The following is a 15654-nucleotide window of genomic DNA, read 5'->3' on the forward strand; positions in this document are numbered from 1 at the left end:
GCATTTCCCTGATGACAAGTGATGTTGAACATTTTTTCATATGCCTGTTGGCCATTTGCATTTCCTCTTCAGAGAAGTTTCTTTTTAGCTCTTCTGCCCATTTTTTGACTGGATTATTTTCTTTGTTGTTGTTGAGTCTCATCAGCTCTTTGCAGATTTTTGTGATCAGTCCTTTATCATTAGTGTTGGGTGCAAAAATGTTCTCCCAGTTGGTGGGGTTTCTCTTTGTTTTTGTTATTGTCTCTTTTGCTGTGCAAAAGCTCTTTAATTTGATGTAGTCCCAGCTGTTTATCTTTGCCTTCACTATCACTGCTTTGGGTGATGTGTCTGTAAAGATGTCTTTGATGTGCAAATCACGTAGTGTTTCGCCTATATTTTCTTCTGTATATTTTATGGTTTCAGATCTTATGTCTAGTTCTTTAATCCATTTTGAGTTGATTTTTGTGTATGGTGTGAGGTAGTGGTCAAGCTTCATTCTTTTGCATGTAGCGACCCAGTTTTTCCAGCACCATTTATTGAACAAACTTTCTTTGCTCCAATGCATATTCTTTGCTCCTTTGTCAAAGATTAGTTGACCATAAATCTGTGGGTTTATTTCTGGATTTTCTATTTGATTCCATTGGTCTGTATGTCTGTTCTTGTTCCAATACCATGCAGTTTTGATGATTATGGCTTTGTAGTATAGTTTGAAGTCTGGGAGTGTGATGCCTCCATTCCCTTCTTTTTTTTTTCAGGAGAGCTTTGGCTATTCGGGGTTTTTTGTGATTCCATATGAATTTCATCAATAATTGTTCTATTTCTTTGAAGAATGACATTGAAATTTTGATTGGAATAGCATTGAATCTGTATATTGCTTTTGGAAGGATGGCCATTTTAATAATGTTTATTCTTCCAATCCATGAGCAGGGGATGTCTCTCCATTTCTTTGTGTCTTCTTCTATTTCTTTTAACAGTGTTTTATAGTTTTCTTTGTATAGGTCCTTTACCTCTTTTGTTAGATTTATTCCCAAATATTTGATTTTTTTTTGTTTCAATAACAGAAGGGATGGTTTTTTTGATTTCTTCTTCTTCAGATTTATTGTTTGTGTATAGGAAGGCTACTGACTTTCACGTGTTGATTTTGTATCCTGCCACTTTACTGAACTGATTGATGAGTTGAATTAGCTTTTCTGTGGAGTTTTTGGGGTTCTCTATGTATAATATCATATCGTCTGCAAATAGTGATAGTTTGACTTCTTCTTTTCCTATTTGGATTCCTTGGATGTCTTTCTCTTGTCTTATTGCCCTGGCTAGGACTTCCAGTATTATATTGAAAAGCAGTGGTGAGAGTGGACATCCTTGTCTTGTTCCAGATCTTAATGGAATTGCTTTCAGCTTTTCACCATTGAGAATGATACTGGCTGTTGGCTTGTCATAGATGGCCTTTATGATGTTGAGGTATGTTCCTTGTATCCCAAGAATTTCAAGGGCTTTTATCATGAATGGGTGTTGCACTTTGTCGAAAGCTTTCTCAGCATCTATTGATATTATCATATGGTTTTTATATTTCTTTTTGTTGATGTGTTGGATAACGTTGATTGATTTTCGGATGTTAAACCATCCTTGTGTCCCTGGAATGAATCCTACTTGGTCGTGGTGAATTATCTTATGGATACATTGTTGGATTCTGATAGCTAAAATTTTATTGAGGATTTTTGCATCAGTGTTCATTAGGGAGATTGGCCTGTAGTTTTCCTTTTTTGTGTTGTCCTTGTTTGGTTTTGGTATTAGTGTAATGTTGGCTTCATAAAACGTGTTTGGTATTGTCCCTTCCTTCTCAATTTTTTGGAAGAGATTGTGAAGGATAGGCACTAATTCGTCTCTGAATGTTTGGTAGAATTCATTTGTAAATCCATCAGGACCTGGGCTTTTGTATTTGGGGAGGTTTTTGATTACCATTTCAATTTCGCTAATTGTAATTGGTCTGTTTAGGTGTTCTATTTCTTCTTTATCTAGCTTTGGGTGATTGTAGAGTTGTAGGAATTTGTCCATCTCCTCTAGATTGTTAAACTTGTTTCCATATAACTGTTCATAGTAGTTACTGATTATTCTTTTGATTTCTGCTGTGTCCGTTGTGATTTCTCCTCTTTCATTGATGATCCTGTTTATTTGTGCTTTCTCCCTTTTTTCCTTTGTGAGCCTGGCTAGGGGTTTGTCTATTTTATTGATTTTTTCAAAGAACCAGCTCTTGGTTTCATTGATCTTTTGGATTGTTTTTTTAGTTTCAATTTCATTTATTTCTGCTTTGGTTTTTATTATTTCTTTTCTTCTACTGGTTTTGGGGTTTTTTTGTTGTTCTTTTTCTAGATCTTTGAGCTTCGAGATTAGGTTGTTTCTTTGCGTTCTTTCTTGTTTCTTGATGTGAGCTTCTATTGCTATATATTTTCCTCTTATTACTGCTTTTGCTGCATCCCATACATTTAGCATATAGGTGTCCTCCTTGTCGTTCAATTCAAAAAATTTTTTAATTTCTTCTTTGATCGCCTCATTAGTCCAATGGTCTTCCAGTAGTGTGGTTTTTAATCTCCATGAGGTAGGAAAGTTCCTTGCCTTCTTTTTATGGTTTATTTCTAGTTTGATGCCTTCATGGTCAGAAAAGATGGTTGATATGTTTTCAATCTTGGTGTATCTGTTGATGTTTGTCTTGTGCCCCAGTATGTGATCGATCCTGGAGAATGATCCATGTGCGCTTGAGAAAAATGTGTACTCCATTTTTTTGGGGTTTAGTGTTCTATAGATGTCTGTTAAGCCCAATTGCTTTAGGTCCTTATTTAGAGCTTTGGTTTCTTTACTTATTTTTTGTCTTGTTGATCTATCCATTGTTGATAGTGGTGTGTTGAAGTCTCCCACTACGTATGTGTTTTCTCTGATGTCTGTTTTCAGAGAGGACAACAGTTGTCTGATATATTTTGGTGCTCCTTCGTTTGGTGAGTATATGTTAATGAGTGTTATTTCTTCTTGAAGTATTGTCCCCTTGATCATAATGTAGTGACCATTGGGGTCTCTTTTTATCTTTTTGAGTTTGAAATCTGTTTTATCTGATATAAGTATAGCTGTTCCTGCTTTCTTTTTTGGTCCATTTGCTTGTAGCATTGTTTTCCATCCTTTGACTTTGAGCCTATTTTTATCTTTTGTAGCTAAATGTGTTTCCTGGAGACAGCAAAAGGTTGGGTTTTGTTTCTTAATCCAGGCTGCAACTCTGTGTCTTTTTATTGAAGAGTTTAGTCCATTTACATTTAGAGTTAATATTGATATGTTAACATCTGTATTTGCCATTGTGTTTGTCTTTCCTTTGATTTTATTTATTTATTCTTTTAATAACTTTTATTTTTTTGTCCTTCTTTCATTGTTATTCGTCCCTCTGAGTTTCTGGCTTTAGGACTCCTTGTAGTATTTTTTAGAGTGGGGGTTTAGTTGCAATGAAATTCCGGAGTTTCTGTTCGTCTGGGAAGGTCCATATTCTTTCTTCAAAGAGGAAGGAGAGCTTTGCGGGATAGAGTATTCTTGGTTGGCATCTGTTTTCTTGGAGTCTGTTGACTATGTCCCTCCACTCTCTCCTTGCCCGTAGTGTTTCTTCGGAGAAGTCTGATGTCATCCTGATTGGTTTTCCTTTGAATGTTATCTGTGTCTTCCCTCTTGCCAGCTTCATTATTTTTTCCTTGTCCTGGATTCTTGGGAGCTTTACTATTATGTGTCTTGCTGTATTTTTCCTTTCGTCGTGGAAGTTTGGTGTTCTTCTTGCTTCTTGTATATCAATTTTCAGCTCCTTCTTCACATTTGGGAAGTTCTCTTCAATTATCTCTTTGAATATTTTCTCTGTTCCTACATCTCTCTCCTCTCCTTCTGGTATTCCTATAACTCTTATATTTCCTTTCCTCATGGAGTCAGATAGTTCCCGAAGTCTTTCTTCGTTCTTTTTCCTTCGTACTTCTCTTTCCTTTTCTGTTTTGGTTCTTTTTATTTCTGTGTCTTCAAGATTACTTATTCATTCTTCCATTTCATCTATTCTGCTTTCATTGCTTTTCCCAGAATTCTTTAGTTCTTCCATTAATTCTTTGATCTCCTGCATTTCTTTTACTTCCCTCTTTAGGGACTCAGTTTCTTTCTTCTGACCATTGTTTTCCCTCTCTAGGGACTCAATTGCATTCTTCTGATCGTTGATTATTTTTCCCTTATCATTGTTTTCCTTTATGACTTCTGTCAGTTTTTTAATCACGGCAATTTTAAATTCTCTTTCTGGAAGGCTCAGAAATTCTTCCTAGTTATTGTCGTTGCAATCTGGGGGGGGGTTTTCTTTTTGTGGTGTGCTTTTTCTCTGGAGAGTTGCTAGGTTGCGTGTGGTTCTTCTCCTCCCTACTGTCTGTTTTCTAATTTGCCGTATGCGTTGGGACACTGTGTTGTTGGGACTGGCCAGCATCTTGGGTGGGCTTCTCTGTTCCCCTCTGGTTCCTCCAGGAGTCATCTGTCAGTTTCAAGCAGTCTTTACTGGAGAAAGGTCCCTGTTCTAAAATGCCGATGTGGGGACACACTCCCATGTGCGCCTGGTCTGCCTCGGCGGTGGGTTCCTGTTCCCCTCTGGGCTTGGACTGCAGGCCAGAGGGGGTCTGACGTGGGCGAACTTTCCCCCCGCTCACCTCTGGCTCCCGAGGAAGCCTTCTGCAGGTAGTCTTTACTGAAGAAATGTCCCTGTTCTAAAATGGTGATGTGGGACACACTCCCTGCGCGTCTGGTCTCAGGCACACTCTTCTGCGCACCTGGTCTGCCCCGGCTGTGGGTGCTCGCTCTCCCTGTGAGCTCAGACTACTTGTTCTGAATGGGCCCGGTGTGGGCTAACTCCCCAGCTGGCCACTAGCTCCTTCAGGAGCCTCTGCTGGCTTCAAGTCGCTAGGTGGCGCCAGAGATCTCTCCTAGAGCCCTTGGGGAGCTGATTTTCCACCCCGTGGGACAGGGAGCAGAGCGGGGATGGTAGGGTACACCTCAACGGCTTTGGGGTGCTGTGTCTGCCTTGTGCCCCACCGTCGTGGGAAACCCACGCCCCTAATTTCGTGCCCCGGTCTCAGTTCCAAAGCCCTCAGTTCCAGGACGCGGGCTGTAGCCCAGATCAGTGGCTTGGGAATGGCGCCTTTTGAATCCCACTTCCCTGCCTGGGCGCCTTGTTCCTGCTCACTCAGGGAGGGCCTCCGCGGTCTCCCCGCAAGCCTAGGTCACAGGCGCGGGGACCTGGGCAGCTGCGATCCGATCCGGATCCGCGTCTGCTTTTTCAGCGCGCCGCTTTCCGCGCAAGCTTACCGGGCAGCCGGGGCTGTGTGCTGGTGCTGGTCTCCTCCTGGGGGGCGGGGCTCTCTTTAATGGCGCCTGGAGCTCACCTCCGCGGCGGATCCTACAGGGTTCGCCTCAGCTCCCGTTCACGGGGTGTGGTGGCTGAAATAGTTCCTTTCCACTCACAGTCCCGCTTGCTGCGTCCTTTGTTCTTGTTGGCCGTTTTGGTTTGTTGTTTCCCTCCTCTCTGCCGGTCGGAGAGTGCCGACTTTGTGGGCGGGGGAGGGGTGCAGGGTTCTGCGCTTCCCTCCCTTCTGGTCCTCTTTTATGGCCACTTTCTTCTTCGGGCAGTTTGCTGGAGTCGTCTGTTTATCTTCCGTGTCCCAGTTCTCACTGGGACCTGCTGCTTTTCCTCCCTATTAACTTTTTTTAATGGGAGATCTTACTCGCAGCGTCTCCTCGCCGCCATGTTGCTCCGCCCCCTCGGCCTGGAGTGCCTCTTTTGAACATTTTAATGTTATTTGTAAACTGATCAGGAGGATGAATGAAGTAGCAATATGATTTAGCTAAGAAAGAAATATCCACTTGGGTGGAAAGCAGGTGATAGCTTTTATTTTAATCCCACTCTGCTAGCTGACTATCATGCAATATTATAAAGATGGCCTACTTCTTGTCATCTCTGTATTCTTCGTAGGCTTGGAAAAGTAGTGTCTTACTGTCTAGGCATTTTGTAATAATTGTCTGGAAAGTTCAAAATGTTTGGTGTGAATAATGTTATCTGCAGTCATTTGAATTGGCAAGGCAAATGATTAACATTTACTCCAAGTAAAAATGTGGAATTTTGATTTTGGCAATAGCCACTTACCTAAAAATTTGCATTAAGTCTGAGGGAACTGAAAAAGGTTTCATTTATTTGTAAGTTCAAATTTAATTGCTCCCAATATTATAAAATAAATATATTTTTTTACTATTGTGCCTACATGGTGAACATAAACTATTAACGTTTTGATAAATTGGGTGGATTTTTGCTATGATCTTTTCTTCTTTATGTGAATTTTCAGTGTTAACTGTTCTCTCCTTCTCTCCTTCCTTTTTCCTACTTATTTCTGGATTAACCTTTTTGTTAAAAAAATAAGGGTGGTTTACCTAGAACCATTGTCTTATGCAGCTACCATTTAGACGCCACAGGTTTTACTGTGTTTACTGGTCGAGAATTACTCATGGCCATTTCTTAGTATATATTGAGAGAAGTTCTTGTAGCCTTTCCTAATGAGCCATTATTCAAGAAACTTTACTGAGGTCCTTGTGTTTATTCCACAGATTCAAAATGATCAGTGCCAGGAGATGGACACCACAGCTGATAAGTGGGTGAAACTCACAGACAATGGAGAATGGGGCTCTCATTCTGTAAGTCGTCTTTGTTCTGCTTTCTCACCAACTCCACTCTTGTACTTCCTTTCCCAACCTTTACGTTTGTTTTTTTAAGAAAAGAAAATCAAATTATTTATTAATTTAGACCATTTCCAGCCAGGGGAAAAAGTTGTAACTTTCCAGATGTGCCTGTCACAGGGGAGAGAATCAGTGACTCTGCATGGGAAGGATCCTCGAGTTCCCTTCATTCAACTTTCTAGTCTGTGCAACAGATGATTTTCAAACTTGCTTGTTGGGAACTCTGCTGACTTCATTGTTAGACTGCTCTAATATTATCACAAAATTCATCCTTATTGGAGCCTAAACCCACATCTTACCTATTTGCCCTTATTGGTCAAAGTTCTAGACTCTCTGATCACGTTGAGTAAAATGTGACCTACTGCCTCGCCAAAGAACATTTCTTGATATTTGAAGGCAGTTTTGGGTATATTCAATGAATCTGTAGTATTTGAGGCACTGTCCCTTTGGAGTGAGATATGAATTTAAAATTTAATTCTGGCATGTAATAGTTTTGTTTCTTTAGGCAACTGGACTAATCTCTTTGAGCGTTATTTTTCATTTGAGAGATGGGAGTAATCTTGCAGGGTTAAATGAGATGACATAGGGAAGGACTTGTTACCATGTCTTGCAGTGTAGATTGAACTCTGTTTCAATAAGTGATCATCCATCCTTTGTGTTGTAGTGCGTGCCTCATCCTGGAGTGATGAATACAATGCACCCTTTTGGAGTTTTTTTTTTTAAAATCTGTCTGCCTAGAAATGATATTAGTACTGCTTTAGATCCATTCACCTAAGAATTCATTCAGATGAGCTTTGAAATTACAAGTAACCCTTGGCAACAAATATTCTTTCTTCAATTATAAACAAGGAGAAAGTACTTACGCACTACTTCTCTGACTCTCCAGCAGGGTGAACAAGTTGAATACATTTAATTTCATGCAGCTTGAATTTGGCCAGCCAGATACTGCACAGAAGAATATGAGTGGCAAATGAGAAAGCAAGCACCCCTTAAAATTAGTTTGCGTGTCTGAATTAGCATGAAATTTCCTTAGGAAAGTCATTTGACTTGTTAGAAAAATGTGCTGGTGGCAGAGGAAGCAGGTATTAGACATAGTGTCATTTAAGTCAGGTTATTCTGTTTTTCCCTTGTTGCTGTTACCTTTGTTGATTATCAAATAATTTTATTTTATTTTATTTTATTTTTTTTTATAGAGGCATGTTTTATTTATTTATTTGTTTGTTTCTTTGTTTCTTTGTTTATACATGCACTGGGTACAGTCAGAAGCATGGGAGGGTGAGAGAATTCACCAGAGCCAGAGTGGGGAGCAGAGCAGGCAGAAGGACGGAAGTACACTGCTGAGGGGAGCAGCGGGCGGCAGGAGAGTTCTGCGCGCCATGTGGGACCCTCCTCCGGTGGCCGGGGAGCAGCCGGCACCGCAGAGGTCGCCGGCAGCTTCGCAACCCAGCGCTCAACCGCTGCGCCACCGGGGAGGCCCTGATTATCAAATAATTTTAAAAGGAAGCAGACTCATTCTGTTTCCTATTTGCTTTCAGATGTCAAAGACCTACTTATAAATTGTGGCCGCATATAAATATACAAGTGGGCTGAGTGACTTTTGCCCTCTAAGATGAGCCCCTTTTAAATATAAATAAAGACTTTATGCAAATAGTCTGAAAGTCACCATATCATTTTGTTCAGACTTAAGGCTTTTTCTTCTTTCTTTACTACTATATTTCTTGGGTTGCCAACTTTTTTTTTTTTTTTTTTTAAGAACATATGAACTTCAGCAGACCTTAGGGCTGAATTAACAGTAGACTTAACCTTGTAGTTCCAAATTAGGGTGGTTCATAATAATACATTGAAAAAGCACATGAAGGATTCATTTATATGTGTTTGGAAGTACTATGGTTTATCTTATCAGCGTGTGTTGCATTTTTTTTTAACAGGTCATGCTTAAATCAGGTACAAACATACTGTACTGGAGAACTACAGGCATCCTTATGGGTTCTAAGGCGGTCAAGCCAGTGTTGGTAAAAAATATTACAATTGAAGGTATTTCATGGTAATATGTTTTAGTATTCATGTATTACATTTTCTATTGAATTAAATTGTTTGACTGGCTTAAGGGTAAATGTGAAAGGAATTAGCATATTAGGCTTTGTACATAGAAATATTCAGGGTCTAAAAACATTAGTTTTGTTTATGGCAGGTTGATGAGTTTCTTTTTTGTCTGTGTACATAAACTGAATTATTTAATCTGTGTGAAAAACAAACGTGATCACATTCGTATCTTTGAATAAAATGAAACAGTCTTTCTCAATAAGAGATTATTATTCATTCCAGAACTGTCTATTATGACAAGTATGGAGCTTACCCAGATCACTGATATATTCACAAAAATAGTAATTGTCCGATTATCTGCTAAACCTCTTATACTTCTCTGAATCAGCTGGGCCTTTTCTGGCCCAGGAGAGCGTGCATTAAACCCTGGCACTGTTCATACTCAATTAGGGCTGCTTTTAATTAAAGCAGGATTCTCCTTTATTTTAATTTGTTGCAAGTGTGCTTATTCCTGTCACTATCGCATTAATAATAGGGGCATCTGCTGGCAAAGGCTGGAATTACAAACCAGAATAAAACTGAAGCCATTTTCTTGGGCCTGTTAAGTCTTGCCTGTGACCAAATGAGCAATGAAGAAAAAGAGAATGGTAGCCACAGAGATAAGAGAATAGTAGACTTTTAGACTTGGAAGCATCCAAAGAGTTTATCCTTCTGAGTTAGCATGGTCAGTCACCTTTGACAACTCATTTGATATATTTTATTATACTTTCATCAAACCTTAGCCTCTTTAAGTGTTTGAGCTACTTGTTATGTATAACTCAGTATCTACCCTGGATTCTCCCACATACTTTTTTGGTGTTGAATTAATGAGATAAAGTGTTCAGAACGAACTTGCTGCTATTATTTTGCCCTCACTTCTGGGTGTAAGCAGCAGGAAGGTGCTGATGTGATTGTATTTGTTAGATCCTCTTCTGAGGCTGTTTTCCATTTCCACACAGGGGTGGCTTACACATCAGAATGCTTCCCGTGCAAGCCAGGCACCTTCAGCAACAAACCAGGTTCATTCAACTGCCAAGTTTGTCCCAGAAATACTTACTCTGAGAAAGGAGCCAAAGAATGCATAAAGTGTGCAGAGGATTCCCAATTTTCAGGTAAGACTTAGCCAATTTAAACACTGGGTTGTTTTCTTTCTAAATTTATCAAGTGTATATTCATAAGCCAGAAGTCACACACAAGGTGTGATGGGGACATTGGGCCAGAAATGAAAGTGCTGAAGTGGATCACCATTAAATGGCTCAAATATGAGTTATTATCCCTTTCTTCATGACTTTTCCTTTCCTATTTTTTTGTCTGTTCCACACCCCATAGGTAACTGCTTTGGATACATTTGTACTGATCCTAAATATTCTAATTTTACTTTTAGGTGATTCATACTTAGAATCGTTAAATTTGTTCCAGATTTCCAGTGCTCAGTGATAATGGCAGACATCTAATATTTTTTTTGGAAAAACTATGATATAACCCTTGTGTATCAGGGAAAATGTATTGTTCTTTGTGAAATAAAAATGTAGGCTTTTATTTTCTGTAGACCTAGCTAGTTCTATCTAAATTCCTTGAGTAAAGTTATTTTCACTTTTTAGTTGTCCTCTTTTTTGTTGTTGTTTTGATTTTTGCCTTTCTTAGAGTCACAAAGGAAACAATTCATTTCTGAAATATACTTTTATGTTACAGAAGAAGGATCCAGTGAGTGTATGGAGCGCCCTCCTTGTACCACCAAAGACTATTTCCAAATCCATACTCCATGTGATGAAGAAGGAAAGGTATTAGCAGCATTCAGTCAACTTTACCCCATATTTTAAGTGCTTTTCCTAATTTTAGCAAGTGCTAGTTTGTTCATGAGAGAATTAATGTGTTGATTTATAGCACAGGTATGGAGATAGTATAGGGGAAACTTAAGAATTTAGATTCTGAAGCTTGGTTTTCTGGCTTAGATTTGTTGAATGTGCTACTGTTTAGTGCTGTGGGCAAGTTATTTACTGTCTCTAAGATTCAATTTTTTCATTGGTAAAATGGGAATAATATCAGCACCACTTCATAAGGCTACTATGAGAATACAAGAGAGTCAGTGCATGGTTCCTGGCACAATGTGTGAGATAGGAAATTACTGCTGTTTCTAAGTTCTATTATTTCAGAAGCAGTATCAGAACAGCCTTAAAGTATGTATTGTGACTCATGGAAATATCGTTCTCTTTAATTATTTGGCTACTCAGTAGTTTTTGTCAATAAAAGCTATGCAGCCATAGGCTAATTCAGTTATAGCAGATTACTGTGTAATTGCATTTAGAAAATGTAAAGTAATTACCATATAAAAGGCACTTAACCAGAGGAAAAATGTGCATATGAACTCTGTGGTTGACCTGCCATTTTCTTAACTAAAGAGTTAGCCTATATAAGCCTATATGAGGAGAAACTAAGATTTAGGTGCCTGCGCTGTGGCATTCTTTCTATACATTTTAATCTTTGAAATAATAACATTTATCTTCTTGATCTAGTTTGGAAAATAAATATAGATGTCAGTATTCTTTTCTTTTAGATTTTTCTCACCAAACAATGCACCCAGCTAATTTTGTGTCTTTATTATTATTATTTTTTAATAGAGGCATGCTTTTATTTATTTATTTGTTTGTTTGTTTTGTTTATACATGCACTGGGTACAGTCAGAAGCACGGGAGGGTGGGAGAATTCACCAGAGCCAGAGCGGGGAGCAGAGCAGGCAGAAGGACCGAAGTACACTGCTGAGGGGAGCAGCGGGCGGCAGGAGAGGTCTGCGCGCCATGTGGGACCCTCCTCCGGTGGCCGGGGAGCAGCCGGGGATCAAACCGGCGCTGCAGAGGCCGCGGGCAGCTTCGCAACCCAGCGCTCAACCGCTGCGCCACTGGGGAGGCCCCGTGTCTTTATTTTTATATTTATATTTATTCTATAATTTTTATATCCAATGATTGTTAATCTTACCTTTTGTCCTTAATTATTTTTAAAGTAACATAGTTTTGAATACTTAAGCCCCCATATTCTAGTATTTAAAGTAAAGCAAACATTAGCTTAGAATAATTAGAGGAACAAGTCTGTTTAAATTGGTGGAAAACTTCAGTGATAAGAAGTAGAACTATGACTGTTAATAACTCTGCTAACTCTTTAGTAACTCAAACTAACAGCTCTTGAAAGACATAAGAAGTAAGATCTTGATGAACCTCCAGTAATGGCCAAGTAAGGGCTATTTCTATTAAGAAACTATGTATGTGGTGGGTGGGGGCACTGTTGGATTGAAAAATAACTTAGTATCATGTTTATTTAATTAAATTTTTCTTAGTTGAACTTGTATTATTAGTAAGGAAAAGTAAATTAGTTTATTCTGTGTGATAATCATTAATTCAGCATTACTGAAACTTGAGCAAATTAGGTCTAATATGCAATGGAATCTTGTCTTTGTTATAATGAAAATATTCCAAAGTACTGTTTTTACAATACCAATGAATAGAGGAAGGAAGTAAGGCTATATTTTAAGTGTAGAATGCACAGAATATACACATATGCACATGAACTAACACACATACGTACATATTTGCACATCCACCCACATATGTACAGTACGAACATGGTCACATATTATGTTTTACTGTTAAATCTGGGTAAACTCTGACCACACTTTCAGTAAAGAACAAAATTATATACTGGCAATTTATAAACTAAGTGATTCTTTGAAAATCATTTAAGACTTATTTCAAGATAAATGAAATTAAAAGGTTTCAGAAGTAAACAAAAAGCAATGGAAACTTAATGAAATAAATATATATTGAAGAAGCTTAGATTACACCTGAGAATTTGAGATCTTTGCTGTTGTTTGTTCCAGTATTTTCACTGGTTCTCTTTCTATTAAAAAGTGATTTTTGTTCTTGCTTGGAGTAGCTGGGAGATAAGCCATTGGTTTACTGATGTTTCACAGGATTGTAGGCAGTGTTTAGAAAACAAGATTGGATGGGAAGGACAAGAGAGGATATGAATAATCATGAGACTGCTAACTATCATCCTTCTGTCAGTAAGAGAAGATGTAAGTGAGTGATGGCAAGGGACCAGAGAGAAGAATGTGGATCAGAAAAATAAGTAGGAAGTAAATTTCACAAGATGATTAGCGCTAGATTGATTAGTGCTAGAGAGTGGGAGAGGAAGTGTTAAAGATGGGTAGGCAGAGGCATTATTTGCTGAGAAAGTTTGGAGACAGGAAAGTAAAAGCCTTGAGTATACTCAAAATAGGATGTATAAAATGTCACAAATGAGAAGACTTCTCCCAAAGTGGAGATATTGGAAAAGAAGTTTTGTGCAACCCTGGGCTGGATTTTTGTCTCTGAGAGTCATCAGTAAATAGATGTAATTGAAACCTTGAGCTTGGGTGAAATTTTGTAGTAGAGAACATAGAGTGGACCTAGAAAAGATGAACAAGGAGAGTATAGTGACTGAGAAAAGTGGCTGGAAAATCTAAGGGAGTGTAATATCAGATCATATTAACAGAGGTTGGATAGATTAAACTGATGTTGCTGAAGGGTCAACTTCAATGAGGACTGAAAATATTCTTTGGACTAAGTAAACTGAAGTCTGTAGTTAATTAATTAATGTTTTCTTAATTTTTTCTTATCAAGGTAATATTGGTATACAGTACTGTATATGATTTAGAGGTATAGGTTCATACCTCTTCAGGTGTATGTTACCACTCCATTACTCACCACCGAGGCCTGTAGTCATTAACTTAGTCCTCTAGGCTCCTTACCCCCTTTATGCTCTACCTACCCCTTCTGGTAGCCTGAGTTTTACAATAAGATTTCTAAAGTTTGATTCTGGTTTGGTTTTGTCTGACTCTTTCTTTCTCTATATTCTACATATAAACAAAATAATCCAGCATTTGTCTCTTTCCTTCCTTATTTTGCTTAGCATAATTGCTTCTAGTTCCATTTGTGTTGTCACAAATGGCAAGAGTTCGAGACAGCCATTTTAAAATAGAAACCAGACTGAAATAGGTAGAAGAGATACAAGGATTTAGTTTTCTAATGTGTACAGTAACGCAGCAACATTCCTTCATTCACTCACCAGTTATTTGTGGGACCTACTGTATATCAAGTATTGTGTATATCAGTGTCCCTATGTAGATGCAGAGATACACAAACCTGAAGAATTATGTTATTTTACTTATTTAGAAGTTTTATTTTTTTAGACTCAGAAAGATATTTTCTTTCATTACAAAAGTGGCTTCCTTGACTAGAGTTTAGTAGGTATGAAATAGGATGTATAAAATGGAAAAATTAAAGAATATTTACTTTTCAGCAAGCACTATAAAATTATTTTAAGTAGCGATTTAACTAAAAAATTTCATGTATGTTTTGGTTTCAAAAATTTCCTTAGGGCCCACTTTTTACATGCATTATAGTATTTAACCATAATACTGCATCAAACATTTACATAGATCCATTGCTTGAGATGTGATCTCAAAAGAATGTTGACCAGAGATGACTGGCAGGTAAGTACTCATCAAGAACTCTCAAAAAAAAAAAACCTAAATAAGGGGCTAGGAAAAAGACTAATTATAATAAAGTGAAAATCAAAATCAACAAGCAACTATAAGCCAGAGACACACTATGGTGGGTGGGAGGGTAGGAGGGTTCACGGTCAAAATAAGGGGGGGAGTGGGAATTGTATGGGGACTATAAACAAGATGAAAAAGCATACATTGTGTAAAAATGAAAAATGATGTAAAAAAATAAAAATATATAAAAAATAAGAACTCTAAAAAATTAAAAAAATAGAAATAAATGAAAAAAAAGAAAAGATATCTTCTGATGTTAGCAAGGTATGTGATAGTTTCACATGATACCCTTATGGGTAATATAAAGAATTGTGGACTAAATGATATTGTTAAGTGGATATGTGACTAATTGTAAATGTGAAAGGTTTGCTTTGAATGGATGTCATCATGAGGGTCCGGATTTAAAACTAGAAAGGGTCAAAGGCAGGGTAGCAAATCATAGCCTGCCTGTCTGAGAACATCTAGGCAAGAATGCCACAGGGCACAAGGCAGGTAGGTTGCAGTGGCAGTTTTAAACTATCTATAATTTGACTCTGGTGAATTCAGCCCATCTACAAAGTATGAGTGCATTTGTGCAGGGACATTTGGAGGAAGAAAGTTGGCAACCATGGATAAACCCACTTTCAAATTTTAAACCTGTCCTTATTTTTGAATTTTATTTTGACATAAGAACCAGCTTCCAATTGATACCTTCAGATGTTTTTTTAAAATGTGTTATATTGGGCCTCCCCGGTGGCTAAGCGGTTGAGCACTGGGTTGTGAAGCTGCCCGCAGCCTCCACAGCTCCTGTTCCATCCCGGGCCTCAGGTGAGGGTCCCGCATGGCGCCCAGATCTCTCCTGCCTCCCACTGCTCCCCTCAGCAGTGTACTTCTGTCCTTCTGCCTGTTCTGCTCCCTGCTCTGGCTCTGGTGAATTCTCTCACACTCCTGCACTTCTGACTGTACCAGGTGCTTGTATAAATAAATAAATAAACAAACAAATAAACAAACAAACAAACAAACAAATAAATAAATCTTCCAAAAAAAATAAAATGTGTTATATTCATGCCTAATATAAATATACTTGGGCATCAAAGTTCTTCTGTGATCTTAATGGAAATCTGATAACTTTTGTTTTATTTGCATTTTGTTTCATAAAATATTTTGTAGTTTTATCTCAATTTGTTATACAATGGATTGTTGGTTTTTCACCTGCACAGCAAGCCATCTGGGGCTAAGTATCATTAATATTAATT

The 15654-nt window shown here is 38.2% G+C and overlaps 1 protein-coding gene across 1 annotated transcript in view; it reads left to right on the forward strand.

The window, feature by feature from the left end:
• ELAPOR2 (endosome-lysosome associated apoptosis and autophagy regulator family member 2) overlaps positions 1-15654 on the forward strand; it is a gene marked incomplete at its 3' end in the record, with an annotated part of 62096 nt that overhangs the window by 4035 nt on the left and 42407 nt on the right. Inside the window, exons 3-6 of the mRNA XM_084229699.1 lie at positions 6619-6705; positions 8676-8781; positions 9789-9941; positions 10522-10610. Of these exons, the coding sequence (XP_084085825.1) occupies positions 6619-6705; positions 8676-8781; positions 9789-9941; positions 10522-10610 (435 nt within the window). The remainder of the gene's footprint in view (positions 1-6618; positions 6706-8675; positions 8782-9788; positions 9942-10521; positions 10611-15654) is intronic.

This window comes from Talpa europaea, assembly GCF_964194135.1.
Source record: "Talpa europaea genome assembly, chromosome: 3".
NCBI classification, from domain to species: Eukaryota; Metazoa; Chordata; class Mammalia; order Eulipotyphla; family Talpidae; genus Talpa; species Talpa europaea.